At 38.0% G+C, this 27,145-nt stretch overlaps 1 protein-coding gene across 3 annotated transcripts in view; it reads right to left on the bottom strand.

Annotated features, from left to right (window-relative positions):
- Positions 1-27,145, bottom strand: part of LOC129267997 (mucin-4-like) — a 79,685-nt gene that overhangs the window by 20,389 nt on the left and 32,151 nt on the right. For all 3 annotated transcript variants that reach the window (XM_064104480.1, XM_064104482.1, XM_064104481.1), the window contains 18 exons: positions 26,732-26,863; positions 23,732-23,865; positions 21,381-21,557; positions 19,913-20,098; positions 18,433-18,657; positions 17,043-17,292; positions 15,651-15,863; positions 14,067-14,183; positions 13,459-13,664; positions 12,578-12,662; positions 10,578-10,793; positions 8,016-8,129; positions 7,509-7,757; positions 6,260-6,451; positions 5,255-5,439; positions 4,536-4,722; positions 2,944-3,069; positions 255-350 (listed from right to left, as the gene is read on the bottom strand). In XM_064104480.1, coding sequence (XP_063960550.1) covers positions 255-350; positions 2,944-3,069; positions 4,536-4,722; positions 5,255-5,439; positions 6,260-6,451; positions 7,509-7,757; positions 8,016-8,129; positions 10,578-10,793; positions 12,578-12,662; positions 13,459-13,664; positions 14,067-14,183; positions 15,651-15,863; positions 17,043-17,292; positions 18,433-18,657; positions 19,913-20,098; positions 21,381-21,557; positions 23,732-23,865; positions 26,732-26,863 — 3,090 coding nt within the window. The remainder of the gene's footprint in view (positions 1-254; positions 351-2,943; positions 3,070-4,535; positions 4,723-5,254; positions 5,440-6,259; positions 6,452-7,508; positions 7,758-8,015; positions 8,130-10,577; positions 10,794-12,577; positions 12,663-13,458; positions 13,665-14,066; positions 14,184-15,650; positions 15,864-17,042; positions 17,293-18,432; positions 18,658-19,912; positions 20,099-21,380; positions 21,558-23,731; positions 23,866-26,731; positions 26,864-27,145) is intronic.

Raw genomic sequence — 27,145 nt, 5'->3', positions numbered from 1 at the left:
CTTTCTTCATAAGGGTAGATTGGGTCAATTTCCAAATAAATATGATGTTTTTATTTCTACTTTTCAACAGTGAGTGATTGTATTTTAGAGCATTAAAAGCTTGAATATTGTGCTTGTGACAGCATACGATTACTTTTAACATATTACTCTACATTTTTTTTTTCAAAATTACTCGGGGCGGGTGCATATGCCCCCATTAACCCTTTGGAGCCGGCACTGTAAAACCTTTCTTGCTAATTTAAACATATATGTACCTAAACAAGTTCCATTTTCAAGTTCGAAGCCAGGATCACAGGTGCAGTTTACAGAGCCAGTAGAATTCATCAGAGCTTCGTCGCAATCACTTATTTCTGTAAAGAAAAAAAAATAATGTCTTGTTGATTTGTATTCAAACTAATTATTTTACCGTCTTTATCAGTTAATGCCACTTATGATATTCCTGTACACATTATATAGGCTAATATTATATTACATGAAAAGAAATAGGACTTAAGGTCAAGTCCACCTCAGAGAAATGTTGATTTTAATAAATAGAAAAAAAATTAAACTAGCATAATGCTGAAAATTTCATCAAAATCGGATGTTAAATAAGGAAGGATTGATATTTTAAAGTTTCGCTTATTTTTCACAAAACGGTTATAAGCATAACTCATTGACATGCAAATGAGAGAGTCGATGATGTCCATCACTCACTATTTTTTTTTATTGTTTGAAATATAGATTATTTCAATTTTTACAGATTTGACAATAAGGACCAACTTGACTGAACCATAAAATGTTGAGGCGATGGTAGTCACACGTGTTCAGGGAGGGATGGAACTTTGTTTGAAGGACAATGAGGAGAACATGTGAATAAATCATATTTCATATAATGAAATACAAAAGAAATAGTGAGTGAGTGATGTCATCAGTCCCCTCATTTGCATACCGACCAGGATGTGCATAGAACTGTTTTTGTGAAATTAAGCGAAAGTTTAAAAGGTCATAACTTTCTTATTTTACATCCGATTTTGATTAAATTTTGAGTGTTATGCTCGTTCGTTTTTTCTCTTTTTATTCAACTCAACTTTTCCATGGGGTAGAATTTTCCGTTAACATACATTTGAACACACGTGTACAGCCGCTTTATAAACATGCATCCACACAAAACAGCCACATTGTATCACAACCCGATCTCCCTCTCTCTCTCACCTTAACACAGACCACATCCATAGGAACACTCACGCATTCTACACACACACACACACACTCACCCACACACACACACACCCACCCCATCCCTACACACACCCACATAATCCCTTCATTAGCAGCACATATATGTCCCCTTCCTATGCATGCCCACCCACACACACACACACACACACACACACACACACACGCACACACACACACACACACACAACCTCACTAGGCCTAGTCCATTCTTGATCCCTCCCCCACCCCCGCAATCCTCACATACTCCACACACAAAGCCCGCATCCCTTTCCCTAACGCATCTCCCGTAAAACACCACACCCCTCGTCTTTCTTCCTTCTCTCCACCCAAACACTCCTCGTTCACCCACCCATACTCATATAAACAGGGGCGTCGATCCATTTTTCAGATTGCCGGGGCAAAATCATAAATCAACGTTCCAAAGGCGCCCGATCAAACAAAATGAACAAACCACCCCACACACACACACACGCACACACACACATATATATATATATATGTATATGATTCATGAGAAAGAGACACATATTTCACCGATCAAATAATATGCGAGCGCGAAGCGCGAGCTGAAATTTTTTAGTATATTGACCTGGAAACGGGAAAAGGTACCTCTTTAGTAGTAAGGTACTTTTTGTAGTAACTCATGAGGACGACATGTATGTCTCACTAACAGATAATGAGAGTGCCGAGAGCGAGCTGAAATTTATTTATATTCTGACCTGAAAGCTTGATATTCTAAGCGTTTTGAGTACCAATAATTAAGATGGGTATATAGATGCGAGCGCGAAGCGCGAGCTGAAAATTTTGACATTTCTAAATGAAAACCATAGGGTTAGTGTTTGAAGTTTAATGGACGTTTTTAATAAAGAACAAGATATATATCCAACAAAAGATTGTTGCAAATCGAAACAGGAGTTCTTTTGAGGTTTCGAACTGAAAAAGGGACAATTTCACCTGTTTAATAACGAAAAGTATGGGTTTTTGCTACAAAGATGATGCGAGCGCGAAGCGCGAGCTGAAAAATTTAATATTCCAATTTAAAAAGCAGACATTTTGAGCACGATTTTAGATAAAGAACGAGTTGTGTATTTCAATCTCGCTTGCTGATTTCTGTGTAACATTATAATCTCATTATTTTATTTTTGCACATGCGGAATTATTGTGGGGGGGCAAAACGATTTGTTTGCCCCCCCCAATATTTTCATTGGTGGGGCAATCGCCCCCCTGCCCCCCAGGATCGACGCCTCTGCATATAAACACACCCTCACAAGAATATACCATTAACCAACCTCTGATAAACACCCACATTGATTAAAACACGTGTCAACTTTTGTTTTTTATATTTCGTGTATTTACAGATATCCAAGTGTTTAAATTAAAATTAAATTTAAAATTAAGTGTTTCAAATTTCAAATATCTTAGGGCAAGCCGTGGCACATTTTTACACTGCATCAAAATGAAAAAAGGGTGTACAAGAAAACTCCAAGATGAATAAAGGGGAAGGGAAATGTGTGGGGCAGATAAGGCTAATCAAATGGACATCTGCGATCATGGCCTTCGATGACGATTTGTATCAAGTGTATATTTTTTATATTTGGTTTATTTGAATATTTATGTCATTTATATTGTCTAATGTTATGTTATATATATTGTTATTATTGCATTGTAAAATTTGTTGGAAAAATGAATAAATAAATGAATGAATGAATGATTGAATTAACTCACCGTTACACGATTTCTGATCAAGGCTTAGAACAAATCCAGCGTTGCAAGAACAGGTGTACGATCCCAGAGTGTTTGTACAAATTTGGTCACATTCATTTGTATTATTATCGCCGCACTCATTAAAGTCTGAAGAAAAAAAGGTAAGCAAAAACACAAATGATATGTCTTAATTAACGTCCAAAATGACACTATCTTTTTTATTGTTATTTATTTACTTCATTTCCAGGCAAAAGACAACAAGAATATATTATGTACAAGATGGAGAAATTACCACCGACTTGTGCCTGAGGATGACTAAAAGAAAAACTAGTTTCTGTTATGAAGCTCTCCTCACTAGTCAGGGTTTACAAGTATGCAACTATAAAATCGGTATGATATGACAATATATGTTTAGATAAAATAAAGAACTTAATAATAAAGAGTGTTTGTTTCCATGTGCAATCATAGTACCCAGTCATGTGATTATAGCGGTAGTCATGTGATTATAGTAATAATTTCTGCATATGCGACACATGGTTTATAATGTCGTATCTATTGTTCTAGGAAAGCAATAAATGTATATTTGCATTTATCATTGTATTTTGAACATACTGTACATAACAAAATGCACAAAGTGAACACGTTTACAATGAACGAAGGCACTTCGACAATAACTATATACAGAAAACTATATAAATTATGTGACTTTAATGTTTTGTGCAAATTCATTTTGAAATTGATATTACAATTAAAAAAAATCAATCTATGGATATACAAATGTCTCGTTTATTAATAATTTAAAATCTATTAAGTGTTTATTTCCTGGATTAGCATGTAATGAGGTATTTGTTTGAGTTCAAAATGCTCTTGAGAGTAGTACCAATCATTATTGGAAAATGTATTTTTGCCATACAAACAATATTTTAAAGCATGTCTGTCTAAGTGACAAAAAAGTGGAAAATTTGGCTTAGGTGTAAAAAAGGTTGATTACTTTATTTAGCAAAAAAAAGTATAAAAAAATACAAAAATAAAAAATCGATCACTTAGTAAGCGCGCTCAATTTCCAGGTATATTGACCTAATATAGACATTTTAAGGACTGTGTTATTCAACGGATATGTATATCTCACTCATCAAAAAATGCGAGTGCAAAGCGTAAGCTGAGATTTTTTGATATTCAGACCTAAAATGGAGCAATTGAAATTATGAGCAAATTTTTCAAATCATGATAACCACCTCTCTCATTTAACAATCAATGCGAGCGCGAAGAGCGAGCTGAAATGTATGTATACATGTGTCCTTCCTGTAGTTACGCCACTGACTTTATTGAATTGCCCATATCTTTTCTGCAGGTACTACTGCCAATGGATTGGCAGACGTACTGCTGTGTGCGTCACAGAAAATAAACTAAACCCGACAGTTATTGATTTTTTACCATAACTTAGTAACAATAAAATTGTGACACTGAGTTCATGTCCTATTTAAACGTCCAAAAATGATTAACGCATAATATCTGTATAAAAATCATTTGAGATTTTGTTACAATGAGATTTATAATGATTGGTTATTCTTGGACGAGCCGTATTGTTGAAGATAGGGTTTAAAGATTCTCACCAAAGCAGTTGCTTCCGTTGCCTGACAAGTGGGACGGGCATGGTCCGCAATTGTATTCTTCATCATCAGATGGAGTCAAGTCCTCGCAGATAACCCCCGGATAACAGGGTCCGCTGCCCTCACATGCATTGAAGTCTACGTCACAATGGTCACCTGACCACCCATCAGTGCAGTTGCATGTGACCACCTGTAATGTAATATAAACCGGGGGACCATTTCATGAAGCTTTTCAGCACTGACAAGATGTCTTTCTCCGACAGTTACCATAGTCACAGTCAGAGGCCAGAGCTTCTCAGCCAATCAAAAGCAAGGATTTCACTGAAATAGTCAGCACTGACAATTTAGTAAGTGCAGACAACTTTCATGAAACAACCCCCTGGTCACTATTTCACATAAAAATTGTTAACACAGACAACGCCTTTGTATTGTAATTTCATTTGGAATTAGGTTCTGACCTTATATTTCCTCCCATGTTTCCTATAAAAATAAGCAGCTTTAGAGGGTATTGCATCAGCATTTTTGTCTGACAGGTCGTTGAAATTGACAGTGTTCCTTGATTTCGATTGGTTGAAAAGAATTGTTACTATAGTAACTGTCAGATAAAACAAGACTTGTCGGATAAGACGTCCAAAGAAGCCCTTTCATGAAATGCTTCCCAGAGCCCCCACCCCTCCTCCAGAGGCGCTATCCTTGGTTCAAAGTACCATTGACCTACTCACCGCGAAACCATTGGCATTGAGGTCCTGGCCCTCGGCTTGGTCTTCGAAGTCGCACACACCACTGTTCTGGCATTCACAGATGAGAACCTTGTACGCTATAGACGTCTGTGCGTTCCGGTTATCCGCCGCGATGATCTCAATGGAGGTCGCGTTCAGGTCAGGGGGTATCCATGTGAAAATACCATCTTCAGGATCGAAATCGTGAGGAGAGAGCGAGAGCAAAAGGAGGGGGAGGGGAAGGGGAAAGGGAAGAGAAAGACGGAAAGAAAGGGAGAATGACAGAAAGAAAGGGAGAATGACAGAAAGAAAGGGGAAAGACAGAAAGAAAGGGAGAAAGACAAAAAGAAAGGGAGAGAGACAGAAAGAAAGGAAGAAAGACAGAAAGAAAGGAAGAAAGACAGAAAGAAAGGGGGAGAGACAGAAGGAAAGGGAGAGAGACAGAAAGAAAGGGAGAAAAAAGAAAGAAAGGGAGAAAGACAGAAAGGGGGAAAGACAGAAAGAAAGGGAGAAAGACAGAAAGAAAGGGAGACAGGCAGAAAGAAATGGAGAAAGACAAAAAGAAAGGGAGAAAGACAGAAAGAAAGGGAGAAAGACAGAACGAAAGGGAGAGAGAATTAAGCGAGGGAGTGGGAGAAAAAGAAGAGACAGATATAGAGTGTGTTGGGTGTGTGTGTGTATGTGTATGAAGAGGAAACGTATCAGAGAAACCGAAAATGATACAAACAGGTAGATAGAAAAATAAAAACAGAAAGAAAAGAGGAGCATTACGAGATAAATAAAACTAACAGAAGAATTAGAATTTGCCCATATAAAGAGTGGTTTAAACATCAACAATATTTAGGACTACGTCATAATAAGAGTACATTTTCCTTAAACGTTGTAAAAAAAATGCATCAAAGATAGAACATCGACATTAAACACAATGAGATTGGTATACAACATTTGCAATTTTCATTTCAAAGAGTATCGTAAATTCGTAAAAAAAATAATATATTGTCTTCATACCTGAGCTGATAGTGGCGCCATCCAGTATTGTACTATTGAAACTAAAAGTTACTTCGTCTCCTTCGTTAGGGTCCTCTGCACTGATCTTCAAGGTAACATTCATGCCCACTTCCACAAAGAGAACATCATCGTCTTGTAAAGCGTTGGTGCCGGTAATCTCTGTCACATCGGTAATGTTTGGAGGGTAGTTATCTGTGATATTCACAACCCCAAAACACGAAAAGAAATAATTGCAAAAGATATGTTGTAAGGAATTACATCAGTCACATGTAAAACATCCATTATTTTCATTATGAACATTTTCTAATGCAACTTTTTATTGGCACTCATGTCAACGATTTCTGTGCTTATTCGAAAACATTTTATATTATTAAGACACCACATCGGTCTGTAACTTCAAATATCAGAAATAGTAAAAATGTGAATATAAGAATTGCAGGAATGAAAATAAAATTGCCACAAAGGTGATTTGGTCTACGTGAAAAAGGCAATACACATTACAAAAAACAACTACAAAGAGACTAGTCTGCACTGAAATGTCACACTTCAATTGCACTGCTGGGGACAGAGATCAGGGGCGGCTGCAGAACCAAACCAAACGCCCCCATTACACCCCTAAATAAAAGAATTGCAACTAATCAGAGCAGACGAAAAAATGAATTGCATTAAGCAGTTATTAGGATAGGGTTCAATAGCGACATGAAGGATAAAGCCAAAGCTTAGGCCAAGAAGGCTGCCCTGGTGCCGGGATTGTGACCCCACCCCCATCTTCAATTTTGTACAGGGACCTATGGGAGAGGGTCGTCTGCCCCTTTCCTTCCTGATATATATATAACTCAGCAAATCGCATCACATGCCAGGTAGATAACCTGGCAGCAGAACAAACATCCCTGAAGGGACAGCAAAGTTTAGAGGTTCCCTGACAATTGCTCCGATGGAAAAAATGCACGTTAAGCCAAACATAGATTGTAGCCTCCAAAACTAAATAAACCCTCATCATTATCTTTACATTATTAAGATCCGCCTAAACAATCCTAAGTAACTCTTGACCCTTTGCCTTCTGAGATATTAAGACCAGTGCCAAATCAGAAGTGAGGAACATGGACAACAGAAGACGACCACAGAATCAGGTCAGCGAGCATGGCAACGATTTAACAATTTAACATAATTGAATTTACCTTTTTACATGTCTGGCGTATCTACTTAAAACCAAGACAAGACAACAGTGCTTTACAAGGGATAATCTTACCAAGGCTTAGGAGGTCGTTGTCGAGTTGGTCTCCCGTGCTCATTGTCTGTTCACCCATTTCAGGGTTTACAGCGAGGTAGTCGAAGAGGCAAGCTTCGTTCTCCTGGCAAGCTGCCCGGGCCGCGGCGGTTCGGACGGGATCGAGATCGAGCAGCTCGTCGAGGAAGATTGGTGTGTAGTTGCTGGGATTGTAGGAACTCCAATCGCTGTCGCCATACTCAAAGAGCGATTCCTCTTCACTAATTTGCCCTTGTAATAAAACAAAATATAATGAAAGCAGGTAGAATTTGGAAATGAAAGTATATGGAGAAAAGGTAAACATTTCAATTTTTCTTAATATGTAGGCCTATATGTAAAAAGGGGAAGAAGAAGACTGGCTAAGCGACTAGTCTAAAAACATTTAGGAATTGATATTTAGAACAAAGAAAAGAATAAACGACCCAGGTAATGGAGACCATTGGCTTAGCATCAATCTTTTCTTTTACGGCAGTGCGTGGAGAAACTTACATGTCTGTCCAAATTGGAATATCTCACTGTCTGTCAAATTCCTTCCAGGCGGATCCGTCAATATCGTTCCATTCTTGAGCAGAAAATCGTCTGATTTGTTCCCATTTACATTTCCTGGATATTAACACAAAATAGGAAACTTAACAAGTCACAAGCTTGTATCCAATACATCCAATACTTCAAACAACTCGGCCAATCAGGAAAAAATTATGAATATAAAGAAAAATCTTAAAAGGTCAAGTCCAGCCCTGAAAAAAATGTTGATTTGAATAAATAAAGAAAAATCAAACTGTAGCATAACGCTGAAAATTTCATCAAAATCGGATGTAAAATAAGAAAGCTATAACATTTTAAGGTTTCGCTTATTTTTCACAAAACAGTAATATGCACAACTCAGAGACATGCAAATGAGGCAGTCGATGATGTCCATCACTCACTATTTCTTTTGTTTGAATTGTTTGAACTATACAATATTTCATTATTTACATATTTGACAATAATGACCAACTTGACAAAACCATAAACAATGCTAATTCCACATGTTCATAGAGGAATCAATCGTTGTTTCACTTGCCAATGAGGAGAAAACTAGAATATTTCATATTTTATATAATAAAATACAAAAGAATAGTGAGTGGATGACGTCATCAGTCTTATTTGCATACCGACCAGGATGTGCATATAACAGTCTTGTGAAATTAAGCAAAACTTTAAGATGTCATAACTTTTTTATTTTACATCCGATTTTAATGAAATTTTCAGTTTTATGCTTGTTGGATTTTTCTCTTTTTGTTCAAATCAACTTTCTGTAAGTGTGGACTTGTCTTTCGACTGTAGGAATGTAATGTTCTTTTATGTTTCTGCATGCTACAAGGTTTGACCCCAATCCCCGAATGTGAAAATGGAGGATAATTCAAAATAGTGCACGGGTAACTTGCGTTATTTCTGGCATCTGAGCAACCCCCAGTGCCATATTCAGTGACAGAAAATGGTTTCATGTACTTATTCCTCTTTTCTTAATCCTGCTTTGCGATTGTTAATCGCAATTGAAATATTTATATCTTTATCTAACGGGTAATGTATTCTTGCAGAAAAAAAAACAATATTTCACAGTGTGTGCCATACTTAACAGTGCGTTGCACACTATGAAAGCACCGGCACACTGTTTTAATTTGAGCGTTTTGTGAATCCCCGGTGTGAATCACAATTACATCTTTCATATTCCACTACGTGAATAACACACAGTCAGAACACTTTGCAGTCATTGCCACCTTTTTCAAAATCCAAGTGTTTGACAGTTTTAGTCACTTCTTCACTATACAGTGAACACTCTGTCAACACAATCTGAAAGTCATTTTCAGATCACACTAACAGCGTAAATTCAAGTTTTCATAATTCATTGTGTGCAAAACATGCAAAATGTGGAATCATCGTCTCCTTTTTAAAATCTTGTTTGAACAGTGTGAGTCACAATCCACTATGTGGACACACTGTGAACAAGGTATCGGATCATCGCCACACTATTAATTTGAGCTTTTTAATACGCAGTATATTCACACATTCCACTACGTGTACACATTGTCGACACATTCCGGAAACGAAACATTGTTTCAATTTTAATTTTTTTCAACAGTATGAGTCGCCTTTATCATAATCCACTAACCGAACACACTGTGAACATATATCTTTAAAATCATTATCACACTGTTTTGATTTTAGCATTTTAAGAGTGTGAGCCACGTTTTACACTTTTCATACTCCATTTTGCATGTTACGTGAGCGCACTACAAACACTCACACTGTTTAGGTGTGTACACTGTGAAAGTGTGTTCACACTTTCAAATATGAACATTAAAGCAGTTTGACATGTTTCAGTCACATCTTCATTTAGTTCACGATGTGAAAACACTCGGTCACTCACACTGTTAGACGTGTGAACACTGAGATATCTCCTCGCTGTTAAATTTGAGCATTTAAATAGTGTGATTCGCATTGCCCCATAGTCCACAAAGTAAACATACTACTACGAACGCACTGTGTGACACTGTGAGAACTGATCACTCCTTCCTTGTTGCATGCGCGTCGTGGTCTAGTGGTTCTGATCCTCGCCTTTCAAACAGAGGGTCGTGGGTTCGAATCCTAGTCATGGTGTGTTTTCCTTCGGTAAGAAATTTATCCACACTGTGCTGCACTCGACCCATGTGTAATGAATGAGTGCCCGAAAGGATTAATTCCTTGAATGCACGATTGCTGAAAGGCAACTCGAGCTAAAGCCGGGGTAATAATAATAAAAATAATGCACCTCGGAATAGATTGTTTCTACATAGATGGCGCAATGCAAATGTCTATTATTATTATTACTATCATTATCATTATTATTATCATTATTATTTATTATACCTTGAGAGAGGCAAAGTACTAGGTCGTTTTTAATGCTACAGTTAAACAAACCTAACAAACTCCACACTGATCAAAGCTTTCACGTTATTTCGAATGGTCATGGCCGGTTTAATAGGAGTCGGTTCGGTTTGCAAGACTGTATCATAACGATTAATGCCATACCAAGAAGACCCCTTCCGGTTCCATTCTCAGCATACTCAGGTGGCACCATAACGCCTATATCTAGGATACCATTCTTGAAGGTCACGGTGAAGGATGTACTCGGATAACCGTCTGCTTGAAAGAGAGCTGTGACTTTGGTCTCATTTGCGGGTTCGGTCTCATTATCCGAGGTATCCGAGGATAAGATAAACGTCTCATCCAGGGAATCGTATCCATCTAGATATGAGAAAAGAAAGGTTTAAAGTGTTTCTGATGGCTTAGATAAAATCACATTTAAGATCCTGGTGATTTTCTTTAGAGGATTGAACTGTATGTGGTCTAGAGCTCATTCATTGTATGTTATAAAATAATACTTATTTTTGAAATATACTTTTTGAGACACATATGTAACTATCAATGATGCAGAGAATTAATTAGCCTACAATATTACTTGTATATAGAGAAACTAAATTGTTTTGAGAGGAAAGTACTTGATTATTACTTGGTAAAACAATTATTATTATTATTATTTTGAGAAATGAGCTATTGCGTTATCACTCTATTCATTGGAGTGATAACACAATCATGAGAATAATTCACTTCTCAAACATGTCAAAACATTTATACCGCAATAATTGTGTTACCAAGTGGGTCTGCTTAGAATGTTGCACTATGGGTTGGCAACCAGACCAGATTTGGGTAGTTAAGGACTTGAGATGGCTTTGGTCCGTATCTGCTTTAAAGGTCTTAAGGGTCAGGCCCCAAGTTTTGCCTCAGAAATCCTAAAATTGAAATACCATGCTCATGATCATCACCTACGTAGCACACAAGATACCCTCACAATGCACGTAACTTAATACCGAACTAAAACAACGAGGGAATTTGTAATTTCTTATAACAGCCCCGCTGGTATGGAACAAACCAACCCATGAAATAAGGAATTTTAGACGATTGCAATGGAAAAGGACATTGATTGCCGACTCTCGGGCGCCACAATGCCCAGTCACCGTAGTACAATCAAAAGATATCCAACCTTCGTCATTGTCGATCGAAATGGATGTGAAATACAAGATTCATTTTCACTTTATCATGAGTATTAGGCCATTACTGAAGAAGAAGGCATCACACAGAACCAATTACCAAATAATGATAATATATTTATGAAGTTCAGTATGTATGTATGTATGTATGTATGTATGTGTATATATATATAAATATATATATATATATATAAGTGTGATCAATCTTGGCGATGTACGTGTATGGGTCTACTTCTTAATTATATTTGAGATCAAGAGTATGGAGAGGGCCGTAGCAAGGTCAATACCAGTCTTCATCACTTAACTTTACTGTCAACAATACACTATACTTACGGACCTTACGATCCTGATGAAGGGCATGTGCCCGAAAGCTTGATGAAGACTGGTATTGACCTTGCTACGGCCCTCTCCATACTCTTGATCTCAAATATATAGATATATATATACACATACATACATACATACTGAACTTCATAAATATATTATCATTATTTGGTAATTGGTTCTGTGTGATGCCTTCTTCTTCAGTCATGGCCTAATACTCAGGATAAAGTGAAAATCGAATCTTGTATTTCACATCCATTTCGATCGACAATGACGAAGGTTGGATATCTTTTGATTGTACTACGGTGACTGGGCATTGTGGCGCCCGAGAGCCGACAATCTAATTCATAAACTGAAGCAGTTCTGGGATCTATTGGATGGTGACGTTAAGGTTGTGGTCAAGACATAAGTGATCACACAATCACTCATAACTACACAACCACTTACCCACACACTCACCCATGAACACAACCACCCATACACACAAAACCACCCACCCATAAACACATCCGCCCCGGGACACTCGCCGAAATACTCACCTATAAGCACACACACACACCCACACAATTCCTCCAATAAACAGTACATGACAAACACACACACTCCCTGCAATAAACACACAAAGACGAACACCCACCTACACACACACATTCTCACCTTCCAAAAAGGCCGTCATGTTAATGGAGGAACCATTGACAAGAGTATTCATTTCAGTCCTGTTGTCATTCAGCTGAAATTCAACCTAAACGAATAGAAAAAAAGTCTTATGTTTAAGTTGTGTACCAGCTCAATTAAATCATTTCACAGCAAGTTTTCAATGAACATATCATGAATGATGGAGAATAGTGTATGTTCTGCTTATAAGTTGATTAATGAGATACGAGTACATGTAGATGCAGATAGGGAGGAATACATACTGAGATAGAAGAGGATCAGAAATGTGTTCAATTTTGTCTGCAAATTAAACTAAGCGGACAACTGACTGAGAGAAAAAAAAAATGTTAATTTTCAGGTTCATGAATATCCTTTGGAGAAGGGAGAAAGTGACTAGAAAAGGGGTGGCTTTTACTTTCCATCAGGGTAAAATTGATCATACAATCAATTATAACGCGAAGTCGGATATTTATCCGTGAACTTGGGTATGGTTTTGAGAAGAAAGGAAGGGGCTGTCATTCAATTTATGTGTTATATTTGAGGACGATTTTGCCACAGAAAGAATAATCTTACGGTTCGTGGCATATGATGTACTGAGAAAGAGAGACAATGAACAACCAAGACATCTTTGTAGAAATTTGGTGAATCAAAACACCGGTGTCGTCCCGGTCTCTGGACAAATCACATGTTTGCAATTTCGCGTCAATCAGCTAAACAAACATGGGACGAAACTACTTTTCCGGCTCACCAATTTACAACAAGGACCTCCTAGCTGTTCATTGCCATTTGACGGGTATTTTCAATACTTTGTTCTTGAATCTTCGCGCGTCGTAGAAGTGGTAACTCCTTATTACTGAAAATTAACAACTTGAAAAGCAACCTACCGTGGTGATACCTTGTGTTGCAGCGAACCCTGTGAATACTGTTCCATGTTCCACAGGTTCGGTGCCGTTAAAAGCCTTGCCAGTTCTTGATTGTAAATTAAACCCATCTCCATGGCTGTAAGACATCAACGTGTACTCACCAAGACCATTAAAGGTGTACTTCTTACCATCGATGGTATTGATGTGGGGATCGCCCCAGAACCATCCTGCAAGTATGCAAACCAAGAAAGCGAGATTTATAAGACTTTGGTCAGAATATAGTGATGGTATAAGACCCGAAAACCAACCAACCAATCAATCAATCAAACAAACATCAACTAACCAATCAACCACCCAACCAACCAATCAATCAATCAACCAACCAACCAATCAACGAATAAACCAACAATATAACCAATCAATCAACCAACCAACCAATCAACGGATAAACCAACAATATAACCAATCAATCAACCAACCAACCAACCAAGCACCCAACCAACCAACCAACCAACCAACCAACCAACCAACCAACCAACCACCCAACCAACCAATCAATCAATTTTTTTTTTTTTGGGGGGGGGGTGAAATGGCCCCAAGCCTTCCATTTGTAAGTCAGTACTTCTTACCAAATCTCGGAGGTCTGTATCCCCAGCAGTGAGCCCTAGGACGACGTCTCTCATAAAGGTTGCAGTATCTTCCTCCGGCTTGTCCGCAGCAGTAAAAGCGGGGAAGGACATCACGTTCTGTATAAGATAGAAAGAAGGTATAATAAACATAAATTCCGTGTGTTTGGATACATTCAGAGAATAAGAGTTATTACAGCTTTCATTTAAGAAACGCAACATCGTTCTTTCGATAAATATCACACGTAAATGATTGGGGTATTTCAAATTAGCGCAATCACGGATTAACGTGTTATCATAAAAAGCAGTATCAGAAAATGTCTATTCTGAATTCTGACATATGAAAAATTATGCCTGACTGAAGTTTGAGATAGAATACACGATGCCAACGCATTGTGACGTTAGAACACCATGTATAATATTTGTATGTCATAAATGGCAATCTAATACGTCTTACCATATTTGCGCCTCATGCATATTTTTTACGATGTTGAAATAATGCTAGAACTTACATTGTTTTTCTGTAATGACATTCTCCTCGTTACTCTAAATTTTCGACCGGAATCTGGCTACAAGTGTGTAGCACATATTTTGCGATAACTTTTCACTTTTTACTTCTACTTCTACGACGATACTCAGCAGGATCCATAAGTCAGGATGTAGTGCTAAGGAAATATCTTGGGTGCTCATCTGCAGTGCATACTTGTTGGTGCTTTTAAAACATTGTGCTGTTGTGCAAGTAAAAATCTAGTTCCTTGGTTTAGATATTGGTTGGAAGCGCCCCCCTGAAGGCCGCCAATGAAGGGGCATCAAGGATGGTTGGATGGTTGGATACTAACCAACAATAGTCTTTGATGACAATAACCCTTCTCTCCCTCTCTTCCCCTTTTCCTCTCTCTATCTCCCACCCCCACCACACTCTCTCTCCCCTTCTCAATACAATATGTTATCTTTAGCTTTAGAACTTTTAGCCATCACGCAGAATAATCTGATTTTAGCCTTACTGCGCATGAAAAAGGATGGGAGCGCAGCATTTAGTGACAAAAAAAAGCATCACAAGCTGGATTATACAGCCTATAGAGCTCTCTAATGTGTGATTAAAAAAGCAGATACCACCATAGTACTGCCAATGAAAAGATCTTGTCTTGTCTTTCCGTTAATGCCCACAATCATTATATTGATTATTATGGCATTTGAACGTCAAGATTGACTTGACCTGAATTTTGCAGGGACCGGCAGGTGCAATACACCGGGTGAACACCCTACTCTTTGACGAATAGTGTATTGGTTTTAACGTGGATAGGTTGTGACACTCCTATACACGGGACCAACATCTGCGTCCTTTCTGATGGACGGAGTGTTTTCCAACTGCATTCATACCTGCACTGAACATGATGAATACAGTGGTGAGGCACGCTTACACACAACGCTATTGCATCAGATTTTTTGTTAGACGCGTTTCGGCATGAGCGGGACTCGAACCCCTCACGTTGAGATCTACGATCTCATCCGAAACATGCGCTCTAACCGACTGAGCTCTCCTGCCTCCACAATAACCATATATCTCCATAAGACAGATCTACTCACCGATCCAAGCGTAATAGTAGTTCAGGGAATAATAGTAAAACGTGAAGAATCTTGCGTTCGACGGCATGACGGCTTGGTAGTGGCTGGATCTCCACAGACTTCTATAACCTCGGATCAAAGACGAGGACCACCAAAAATATGAATAATAGGTACATCTAAATCCTCCTCCAAAGCGGGGCCATCGAGGTTGGTAACAGGTAGTCCCCCATCGATCTGTTGATATCAAAGAACAAAAAAAAAATCACAATAATATGCTAAAATTGCTTGTAGTAATACTCATAATAAACATCCTTTGCATATCTCTAATCCTATATACACTGTGTGGGGTATGATTCGCTTCAGAACGAGGAAAGAAAAACACATACTTATTTGTTCATTTTTTGAAGGGGTATGCTTTCCCCAGCTCTAATTCAGCAATACGCTGCTTAAATTGCGAAAGTATTAGCTACGCCCTGTAAACAGAGTAAGTTATAAAAGTATATATATTGCTCTTGCTAGATTCTAGGTATTATTCAAATATCAGTGTAACAACGAAATTCCATATTGGAGCAAGGGGATTGTTGCAGAACAAAGGTTTGTGGTTCTTACTAGTTAAACTGTCGATTACAGTCGTAGTAGAGAGTTTCCGCTTTAACGACGCACTGAGGACAGGTTCAAGAACATATAAAAGCTACTGTTGAATGCCCTTCATGACAATGTATAACCAAGAAGAACTTGACAAAAATTAGTATAAATCCGGCTGCTCTTATTTGGATTCCTCTTGACACTGTTTATCTAAGTTCAGTGCATACCTCGCACGATTTCACATTTTGTTTTAATAACATTATATTTCTAATTTATGATTTTCTATCTTGAATATATATTTTTTTAAAGGGCGTAACATTTTTTTTTTGCGTTTTAATATGTATCATAATCCCCGCGATTGTATATTTCTTCATGCTGTATTTTACCAGTATTCCCAATGCATCGGTTGGTTGGGCGGAGGGACCATCAGGTCACAGTGATTAAGTTTGCTCTCCTCTTCCCTGGCCACCAACTGACGCACCGGGCAAACTGCTATCAAATCTTGCACGTGCCTGTATAATATTTTATGTCATTTTATGTAATGATTGATATTGCTTTTGTAACTTTGAAAATGTTTGAAGTGCCAAATGAATGATAAATAAAATAAATCAAAGAAGCAGTTTCGTCCTGGACTCTGAACAATTAACGGACACTTTTGCAATTTTTCGTCAGCTTCGAAATTTCGGACGAAACTGCTGTTCCGGGTCACCGATAATTTCGACAGGTACCTCCCAGCCGTTCAATACATTCAACTGTGATCTTGAATTGCAAAAAGTCTCTAATGACGAGAGCAAGGATGGAGAAGGTGAGGAAGTCTTTTATACTCACCATAATAGTAGAGGGGAGGTCCGGTATTGTAACCAAATCTGTAATCGTAATCGGGGCCATAACCGTAGTACGGGTAGTTGCAGCGGGTGAACCTTCGATCTATCCGGGCCTGCCACAGGGTGCAGGGGCATGGCTCTGCAAGCCACGACCATGACCAATAAGACCGATCATTATCATACCAGTCTTGACAGTATCGGCGTGCGTTTATATACCAGTCAGGGTTGTCGTCAAGACGGTAAATGTCTCTACCCTGTGGAAAAAGAACACATGTTTAGATATAGTCAAGGTTGTCGTCAAGACGGTAAATGTCTCTACACTGTGGAAAAAGAACACAGGTTTAGATATAGTCAAGGTTGTCATCAAGATGATAAATGTCTCTACCCTGTGGTAAAAGGACATAGGTTTAGATATAGTAAAGGTTTTCATCAAGACGGTAAACGTCTCTAGCCTGTGGAAAATGACAAAGGTTTAGATATAGTCAGGGTTGCCATCAAGATGGTAAATGTCTCTACCCTGTGGAAAAAGGACACAGGTTTAGATATAGTCAAGGTTGTCATCAAGATGATAAATGTATCTATCATGTGGTAAAAGGACGTGGGTTTAGATAATAGTCAGGGTTGTCATAAAAAATGATAAATGTCTCTACCCTGTGGTAAAAAGGAATTGGGTTTAAAGGTATAGGTCCAAAGGCGACTGAATACCAGGCCAGGGGAATAGGGAAGAACGGTTTGGTGGATGTCCGACTCGAGTTTTAAGGCATGACATTTTTTCTCGATTTTCTAGAACACTCTGTTTAGTATTTTTCATTTGCCCCCTGCCCAAAATACAGTAGTGATGGAAATCAACTATCATGCAGCTCCGCTTTTTAAAGAAAGAAATTGATTTACTGAGCTACCCGTCAATCATCGGACTAACATCAAGAAGAAGCTCTGCGACGTCATGTAATATTTGTTGATTCCTACGCGCTCAGAAGGAATACACATGTATTAGGTGACCACCACCACCACCCCCCCCCATTTATCGTTACATGAAATCACTACCAGTGAGTCAGGGTATTGCACTGGCTCCCATCTTGTTATCAGAGGCTCTTGTATTCAAATCTTTAGGCGCTATCAAAGTCCAAGGTCAGTCAAACCTGTTTACTAAGGTCATCAAGGGAAAAGTTACATTTATTGAAATTTAAATGAAATTATATTCCTTTCAAAGAGAGACATTTATGCTTGAAACATGCATTTCTTCCACTTTAGAAGTACCTAAGACAGACTTTTACGATTGCCAGGTGGTCATAAGACAGGTTTTACCATAGGGTCTTGTATAATGCACCGGACGTAGAGGATATCTATTTCACCTCCAGGACACCCTCTACGTTCGTTGGTACAGTGGTCCTTACCTGTAGACGGGTGTTGCCAATTCTTATATCGGGGCGGTAGCTTTCGATCCGTTCAGTTTGGCGATAGCCTTGGTATCTATTATATCTATTACTCTTGATGTTCCATCCGATTCTAGCCGGTACCGGCTTGGAGAATGGGTCCCACCGGAAACTGCCTTCCTGATACATATTCAAGATACCACTTCTCCTGCCGTCAGTGAAGAGAACGGCTTGATAGGTATTCGTCTGTGGGAAGAAAGAGCGTTCGAAAGAATACCCGAGTTGCAACAGATCATCCATTGTTTTACGATTTGGCAGAATCTCGAAATACCCCCCTCCCCCAATTCAGAATTCCATCACACTCTCTAACGCCTGTTTTGACTACCTACCGATTTTACTTTTGCTTTCCATAGAAACCACCCCCCCCCCCTTTTTAAACAGTTTGTAAGAATCCAGCAATGTATCACGGTAGGAGCCAAGATGCTAATACTTTACAAGGTATTGGCCACGGTCCCTCGGGTAATAATCTGAAATGTTTACCAATGTCAATTGTTTATGCATGAATTATACATGTATTAAAATTGATGGTCAATTTAACTGAATATGTATAAATCCAATTTGCATCAATGCCTCAATGACAGGATATATTTTTTTTTGCGTCTGGGTCAACGTATAAGGACATCAACCACCATGGTATCCTTAATTATCTGCTTGTTCTTCTACGTGTTTTGGGGAGTCACTTCGTCCTGGAACAAAACATTTAGGAATTGAAGAGAATGATGGTACTCTAAACGATGCCACACAGCAAAATATGTGGTGCTAACCGGTGTACATAGAGGACCACACCAGTTATTTTACACCGGTGTTAAATTGACAGTGTTATTTAACACCTATAGGTGTTATTGCAACACCATTGGTTGTTAATTGTACACTACTTGGTTTTATGGTAAATCTCGAGGGTGTAATTTTAACACCACAGGGTGTGGTCCTCTATTAACACCAACTAGTGTCAATTTTAACACCACAGTTTTTACAGTGCACCCACATTTGGACCACTGTGGTCTAGTGGTTGAAACCATATGGAAGCCGAGGGGCATGAGTTCAAATCACAATCACTGCGTGATCCACTATTACCTGGTGAGGTAAATGCATGGGCACCAGTATAGGATTCAATTCCTTGAAAAGCTGTGAGCACCTACAAGGTACACTGTAAAAACTGTGGTGTTAAAACTGACACCAGTTGGTGTTAATAGAGGACCACACCCTGAGGTGTTAAAATTACACACTAGAGATTGAACATAACACCAAAGAGTGTAAATGTAACAACTAAAGGTGTTGTATAACGCCTATAGGTGTTCAACTAACACTGTCAATTTAACACTGGTGTAAAATAACTGGTGTGGTCCTCAATGTACACCGGTTAACGCCACAGTTTTTGCTGTGTAGATATGCGCGTAATATACCTACTCTTAATAATCAATATAGTTCTTGTAAAACTTACCTCCTCTCCTGAAATAGATCCTGGAGGTTGGACCCTATTCCAGGTAATCTTCAAAAAGAAGTTGATCCCTTCAATGAACTGTTGAGAATTGATTCCTGATGGGAGTGACAAGGCCTCATAAATTCTTTGTTTAAGCGCTGAGAGCTGGGACTCAGAGTTTCCATAAGACCTGTTAATGTCGTATACCTATACATTTAGATAAAGACAATCATGCAATTTTTTTTTCAATAATTGCTTTTCATCAGTCATTTATTGAGCCTTATGTATTCAAAAATTATATAACTCTTAGTATTTCTTGTATCTCTTATTTTTTATTATAGAATCGTTTGGGTTTTTATGATAATCGTGTATTAATAGTATTACTTCCAAATTATTGTTACCGAAACATTTCAAGGAACCTCGTTGAAATAATATTGTACAACGCCTACTTAGCTTGTTGTACGCGAGCAAATGGGAGGCTGAATGTCAAACATTCGTACCGTTGCACAAAAGACGTACCATCCAAAATGTACCGTCCAAAATGTACCGTTGCACAGCTTTAGGAGATGACGTCACAATACGATTCAATTCATTGCGCTCGGTAAAAATGCAGGTGCAATACGCGTATAGCCTGCTGGCTAAATGCGCAATGCTGCCCGAGGTGTTCGCTTGTGGGATTTTGCTTTTCGCTTTCCATATTTTGGCTCCCTTTTCATAGATTACTGCAGGAAAAACTCTTTGTTTTTTCATAAATTCGCTAAACTCCGAGGCGTTGTACAACACAAATAGCGAATATTCTTATTCGTGCAATGGTGCGAGATTTCGCATTCGGTGAAAGAAAGAAACACTCTATTCAACTCGGCTACCGCCTCGTTGAATAGAGAATCTTTCTTTCACCTCATGCGAAATCTCACACCATCGCACTCATGCCTATTCGCTATTTGTATATTGTCTGGTAACATATTGGTCTTGTTTAAATAGCTTGTCATGATCCTACATTTAAAGCATTTGATTTGATTTGAGTCTATTTTCATAATTCACTAAATATATAACAAAATATCAACACAATACAATAAATACATCTGATTATAAAACAGAATACAGAAGATATGACAATGGCAATAAATAAAAGTGAAATATGAAGGAACTTGCATAAAAGGCAGATCTTGTAAAGTCTGCAGGTTGATTATTGAATTAGCATCCAATGAGATCGGACACAAACAACAAATAATACAACATAATGGATTTTTGGCATTCATGCAGTCACTTTTGTAAGTTCAATGTTTACCATTTCACTGGATTTTGTCAATTCTATTATGAACACATCCATCAGTGAAAAGTATTGGTATGAAATTTCTCAGATAACATGAGAAGCAGATTGAGTGCTCGTGTCCACAAGTCCGTGTTTCTTTTTTCACGTGATCATCGGCCCCATGACCCCCTCTGCCTCATGGGATGACCCCCAAATCAAATAAACCTAAAAAGTCACCTGATGGTAGATGCTTGGGTTACCGCGGTAGAGATCGACCGATGCACCGAAGACCGCAATGGCGGGGTCAAAGTAGAACTGATCCCAGAATGTAAACGGAGATGGGTGGATGTACTTTGTTAGATGATAGGAACGAGGATAGTAGTTTGAAAAGTGGATCATTCCTGTTGATGTAAACTGTAAAATGAAACAGAACAAAGTATTGTGTCAGAGATAATAATAATAATAATAGTCAGTTCATGTATAGCGCATAGTACATTATGAATTACGTCTCTATGCGCTTCCAAAGGACTTGGATATTATTACCCCGGCGTTAGCTGGGCTACCTATAGGCGCTCAAGCATTCAAGGAATATCTTTCAACCGAGTACCCATTCCCCTCACCTGGGTTGAGAGCAGCACAATGTGGATAAATTTCTTGCTGAAGGAAATTACGCCATGGCTGGGATTCGAACCCACGACCCTCTGTTTCAAAGTCAGAAGACTAATCCACTGGGCCACAACGCTCCACTCCGATGGTGGCATAATGATGAAGAAATATGACCTTCATGAACGTGTGTACTCAAAATAGATGAAGATTGAAAAGAAAATGGCAAATTGGTTGGCTCAGTGGTAGAGTGTCTGCCTCATGAACTGGGGGTCGTGGGTTCGCGGTCCCCAATCGAGTCGTACAAAATCAGCACTAAGAATATGCGACTTTTTGCCTTCTTGTGGGGCACTCAACATTTGCTTGAATGGAAAAGGGTAATATCATGTTATGCAGTTCATAAGTTTCTACCCTTGGTAAATGAGAATTATCATTACCTCCCAAAATGTGAGAGAGCGAAAAGAATGAGCGGATGAAATTCGAAAATGCAAAATTTTATTATTATTATTATGTGATAACATAATCGTACATGGACGATAAACGAGAAATTATCCTCCGATATTAGAAGACCATAAAGAAGCATTTTGTCATACTTTCTTACCATATAATGCTTCAAATTCATCATTTTCATGAAAGGGAATACAAATATATACCTTTTTATATCATTTTGATTTAAAAAAAAATAACTTTCACTGTACGCGCGTATACCGCAAACAAAAATTACGTACTTGTGTAACCGAGCATGGTGTCAACCTCTTAATGGCAATGCCCCCCCCCCCCGCACACATCCCTATACATGGCACTCGGAAGGGGGATGGGGTACTAAGGCTTCCCCCAGGTATTTTTTTCTAGGGGTACTGTGATATTTATTTATTCACTTATTAATTTATGATATTTATACAGGGTCGCACATATCACCAATTTGGCGGTCTTCTATGTGGCCCTGTTAACAAAGAGAACAACAAATAATATCAATATTGAAAATAATAGGTAAGCAAATACAGTAATAAACAAAATGTATGTAAACATGTTATCAGAAAAATTATTGGTATCCTTGGGAATTATGTTCACTTGATAATCAACTTTGATAATTTGAATCAAATTTGTGAATTTAGATTTTGAAGCTAGAGAATTAAATGACATTGAATTAGAACGAAAAAGAAATTACCGAATATCAAAAGCGAAAGAATTATTACCAGTCAACACTGATACCAATGATTTTCATTACCAATGATTCGAATTTCTACATACAAATTTACATTTTCACTGCATTTCGATTGCTCACAAGACCGCTGAAAATTGATAAATTGACAAGGTCAGGTCTAAAAATAAGAATTGCATAGTGAATAATTTCTTTAGAATATAAGTATGCTTATATATACTTGGAATATACAGGCAGTAACCCCTCGAAATGGTATGCTGAAAATCAATGTAGAAATTTGACATTAAATCAGCTTCATTTTGGAGTGAAAGCCCTTTTTTTTCTTGCATTTTTGTTTGTTTTCAGAACCCGTATCCCCTTTAAAAAATGTACCCAGGCCGCTGTCGCCGTATTGTAAAGGCGACCGCACACCTTACGATTGGTCTGCGACCCGATTTCTGAATAAAATGTAGTAGAATTTGATGTTAATATTGAGGAATATCTTACTGTGTAATGTTCTAAATCATCGTACGAATACCTATGTTCAACTCTGTGACTATGCTATCATCCTTCTTAGAATAAAAGCAAATTTAATATACATGTATAGTCGTAATGACGTCATGGCAGTCGTACGATTGGCTACGATTTGAAACTAATTTGGCCTTTACTCCAAAATAAAAGCTTACAATCTTTCAAAATGGTTATATTAGTATTCTTTAAATTGATTTTAACCCCAAATAAAATTATATGTTGCATTCACGTGTTCAGAAAATGAGCAAAATGCGATTTGTTCCAAAATCGGATCGCGAACAGTCGTAAGGTGTGCGGTGGCCTTAACACTCACCGTAATGTAGGAATACAGCGTAGAACGCCCGACAGGGAAACCTGTTTCAAGTCGGATCGTATACCAAGCAAGCAATCCTCTTCCATAGTATCGCATATCATCGAAACCAGGATCATAGGCGATGTAGATGCGTTCTAAACAGTGCATTAGATAAAACATCTAGATCATTTATATTACACGTTAAAATATGATTTTCTATTAAAATGGTAGAGCTATCTCTCGACATCGAGGTCTAAGGGGTGATAATTTTGTCCAGTGTTAACGGTGGTTAGGTTGTTAAAGGTCAAATCCACCCCCAAAAAATGTTGATTTGAATAAATAGAGAAAAATTAAACTAGCATAATTTTGAAAATTTCATCAAAATCAGATGTAAAATAAAAAAGTTATGGCATTTTAAAGTTTCGCTTACTTTTCACAAAAAAATGTTATGCACATCTCAGTGACATGCAAATGAGACAGTCGATGATGTCCATCACTCACTATATCTTTTGTTTTTTATTGTTTGAATTATATAATATTTCGTTAGTTACAGATTGACATTCAGGACCAACTTGACTGAACCATATTATGCTCATTCCACATGTTCAAGAGGAATTAATCGTTGTTTCACTTGACAATGAGGAGAAAAATAGAATATGTCATATAAGAAAATACAAAAGAAATAGTGAGTGGATGACGTCATCAGTCTCCTCATTTGCATACCAACAAGGATGAGCATATAACTGTTTTGTGAAATTAAGCAAACTTTAAAATGTCATAACTTTCTTAGTTTACATCCGATTTTGATGAAATTTTCAGTGTTATGCCTGTTGGATTTTTCATTTTTTATTTGAATAAACTTTTCGTTGGGGTGGACTTGTCCTTTAAGTTGAAGGCATTGGTTAATATCAGGGAGTTTTTCGCTCATGTGTGAACGGAGGACTCAAGAACAGAAAAAATCTAGAGTAAAATGCTCGCCATACCAAAGAACTACAAAACAAGACCTTGACGAAAACGGATAAACCGAAGCAGCTGTTTCGTCCTTAAATCTGGATAAAAGATAAATTTTGACTTTTTCATCTGCTCCCGAATTCAGGACGAAACTGCTGTTCTGGGTCATCAATTTTCGACAAAGCTGTTCATTGTTATTTGACAAACATTTTCAATACATTTACTGTGTTCTGAAACCCTCCGTATGTCGCAGCGCCTGAAAAAGAACTCCGTTATGATTTGATTAAAAAAAACGGAGTTGCAAGGCCTATTTGTCTGTGATATGTTGTATGATTGAATCCTTAGGAAAATTCCACCCGAAATAATTATTTAACACTTCTAAAATCTGAAATAGAGTGACTGGATTACAGTCCAAATTATTTCATGTACAACATTTGCTACATTAATATTCCCGTAATATTAAATGATGATTGATCATTTTCACTCAAAGATACCTCGAAAGTTTCTTCATGAATTTGATTTTTGTGTGTGTGTTTTTCATCCAATATGACAAATATTAAACTCAACATACATCAAAACGCTGGATTTCTCTAAAAACGACCGTTGTAATGTCAACCAATGTATTGATATTAAAAAGTGAAAATGTGATATATTTCATTGCCCGAATATTTTATACCCACCCTCCCCCCCCCCAAAAAAAAAAAGAGGGAGAGAAAAATGAATGGATACATTAGTTCCGATGATTATGGAAGCTTAAAAGTGCCTCCTTGGTGTACATCTCAAGCATCCTGCTGAAGAATTATTTGATAATAGAATCTCGGATTTCGTCGTGTCCTATAGTCTTTTATAGCAGTCGAGTGACTCGATCGTGGGTGTTGTCATCGTATCATCTTTAGAAGAGATGATCAGACAACACGATCTTGGATCTCGTCATTTCGAAGTGATCAGATGCCAAAATCTTTGATCTCTTCACCTCTACATCTTCAGAAGAGATGATCAGATGCCATGATCTTGGATCTCGCCATCTCTACATAGAAGGGATGAACAGATGCCAAGATCTTGAATCTCGTCATCTCTACATCTTTAGAAGAGATGATCAGCAATTCTGTCAGATCTGACAACTTTTCCTAATCATTGATTGGCCGAGAGGCACTGTTACTATCGTAACTGTTGGATAAAGCGTCCGAAATGTCCTTTCCTGAAATGCTCGCCTGATGCCAAGAACAGATATCTCGTCATCTTCACATCTTTAGAAGAGATGATCAAATGACGAGATCCTTGATATCACTCGCAAATTATTTCCTACCGCATTATGTTCCTATGTGCGCGTGCCTCGCTACACATGGACACGCATCTTGCTTTCCAATGATTTCTTCTAAAGGTAGTCAACATGATAAGATCTGGGGAGCATTTCCTCAACATTTTTCATCCGACATGTTGCCGGATCTGACACCTTTCCTTTGTTTTGGCCGAGATGCATTGTTACCATGGCAACCGTCGGATAAAACGCCCTTTCATGAAACTCTATCCCCAGACGTGAGGTCATCAGATATTCTATTTTAAAGGATGTAGACATGGCGAGATCCGATGTCTTGTCATCACATCATCTCTTCTAAAGCATGCAGACATGACGAGATGCTACATTTGTCATCATAACATCTCATTACCTCTTTTCTTCTCCTTTCTTCTATTTCTTTCCCTTCTTTAGTATTCCCTTTCCTTTTCTTCCCTTTCTTTGGTATTTGTTGTTAAGTTTTATACTCTTACAGGCGTACCCCGACACAAGCACCTGTACCTCCAATGTACATACATTGCACATTGTATTTACATGCATTGATAAATTACGATATATTTATTTTGTTAATTTATATGAAATTTGTTGTAACCTGTGCAATGACAATCGAAAAAAAATGTTTAATTGAAATGAATAGAATCAGATCATCCTTTCTTAGGATGCAGACATGACGAGATCAAAGATAGCTGATTAAAGATGTCGATTGTCCAAACTCCAAAGTAATTATCTCAACATGTGGGTGACACTTCTACGATTCCATTATTGCTGGTGCTTACCGTAACAGGAGAATCCGTCGCCTTCAAACCCATTTCGACATTCACATCTGTAACTTCCCACCGTGTTTATACACAGTGCGTTGGTGTCGCAGCCATGTATCCCGGTTAAACACTCATCGAGGTCCGGAGTTGCTGGCATTTAGAATAATGTCAATGTAAAAAAAAAAAAGTGTTTTTAAGTTTCATAAAGATCACATGAAATACAATACACCAAGTGTTCTTACCAACATGGATATACAAAAAAAGAATATGCGTCATGAAACACTAGTGTTTGATGACGCAAATTCTTTTTAATCTAAGAAAAGTATATAGTTCCACAGTCAAGTTAGTGATATTTTCAATTGTTGCCCACACGATCCATCAGTTACGTGTTTTGTAAAGTGAACACAAATTGTTTGTATTCATTTTAAACAA

This window comes from Lytechinus pictus, chromosome 9, assembly GCF_037042905.1.
Source record: "Lytechinus pictus isolate F3 Inbred chromosome 9, Lp3.0, whole genome shotgun sequence".
Lineage (NCBI taxonomy): Eukaryota > Metazoa > Echinodermata > Echinoidea > Temnopleuroida > Toxopneustidae > Lytechinus > Lytechinus pictus.
Note: the sequence above shows the minus strand (reverse complement) of the source record. Positions and strands in the feature narration are given on the sequence as shown.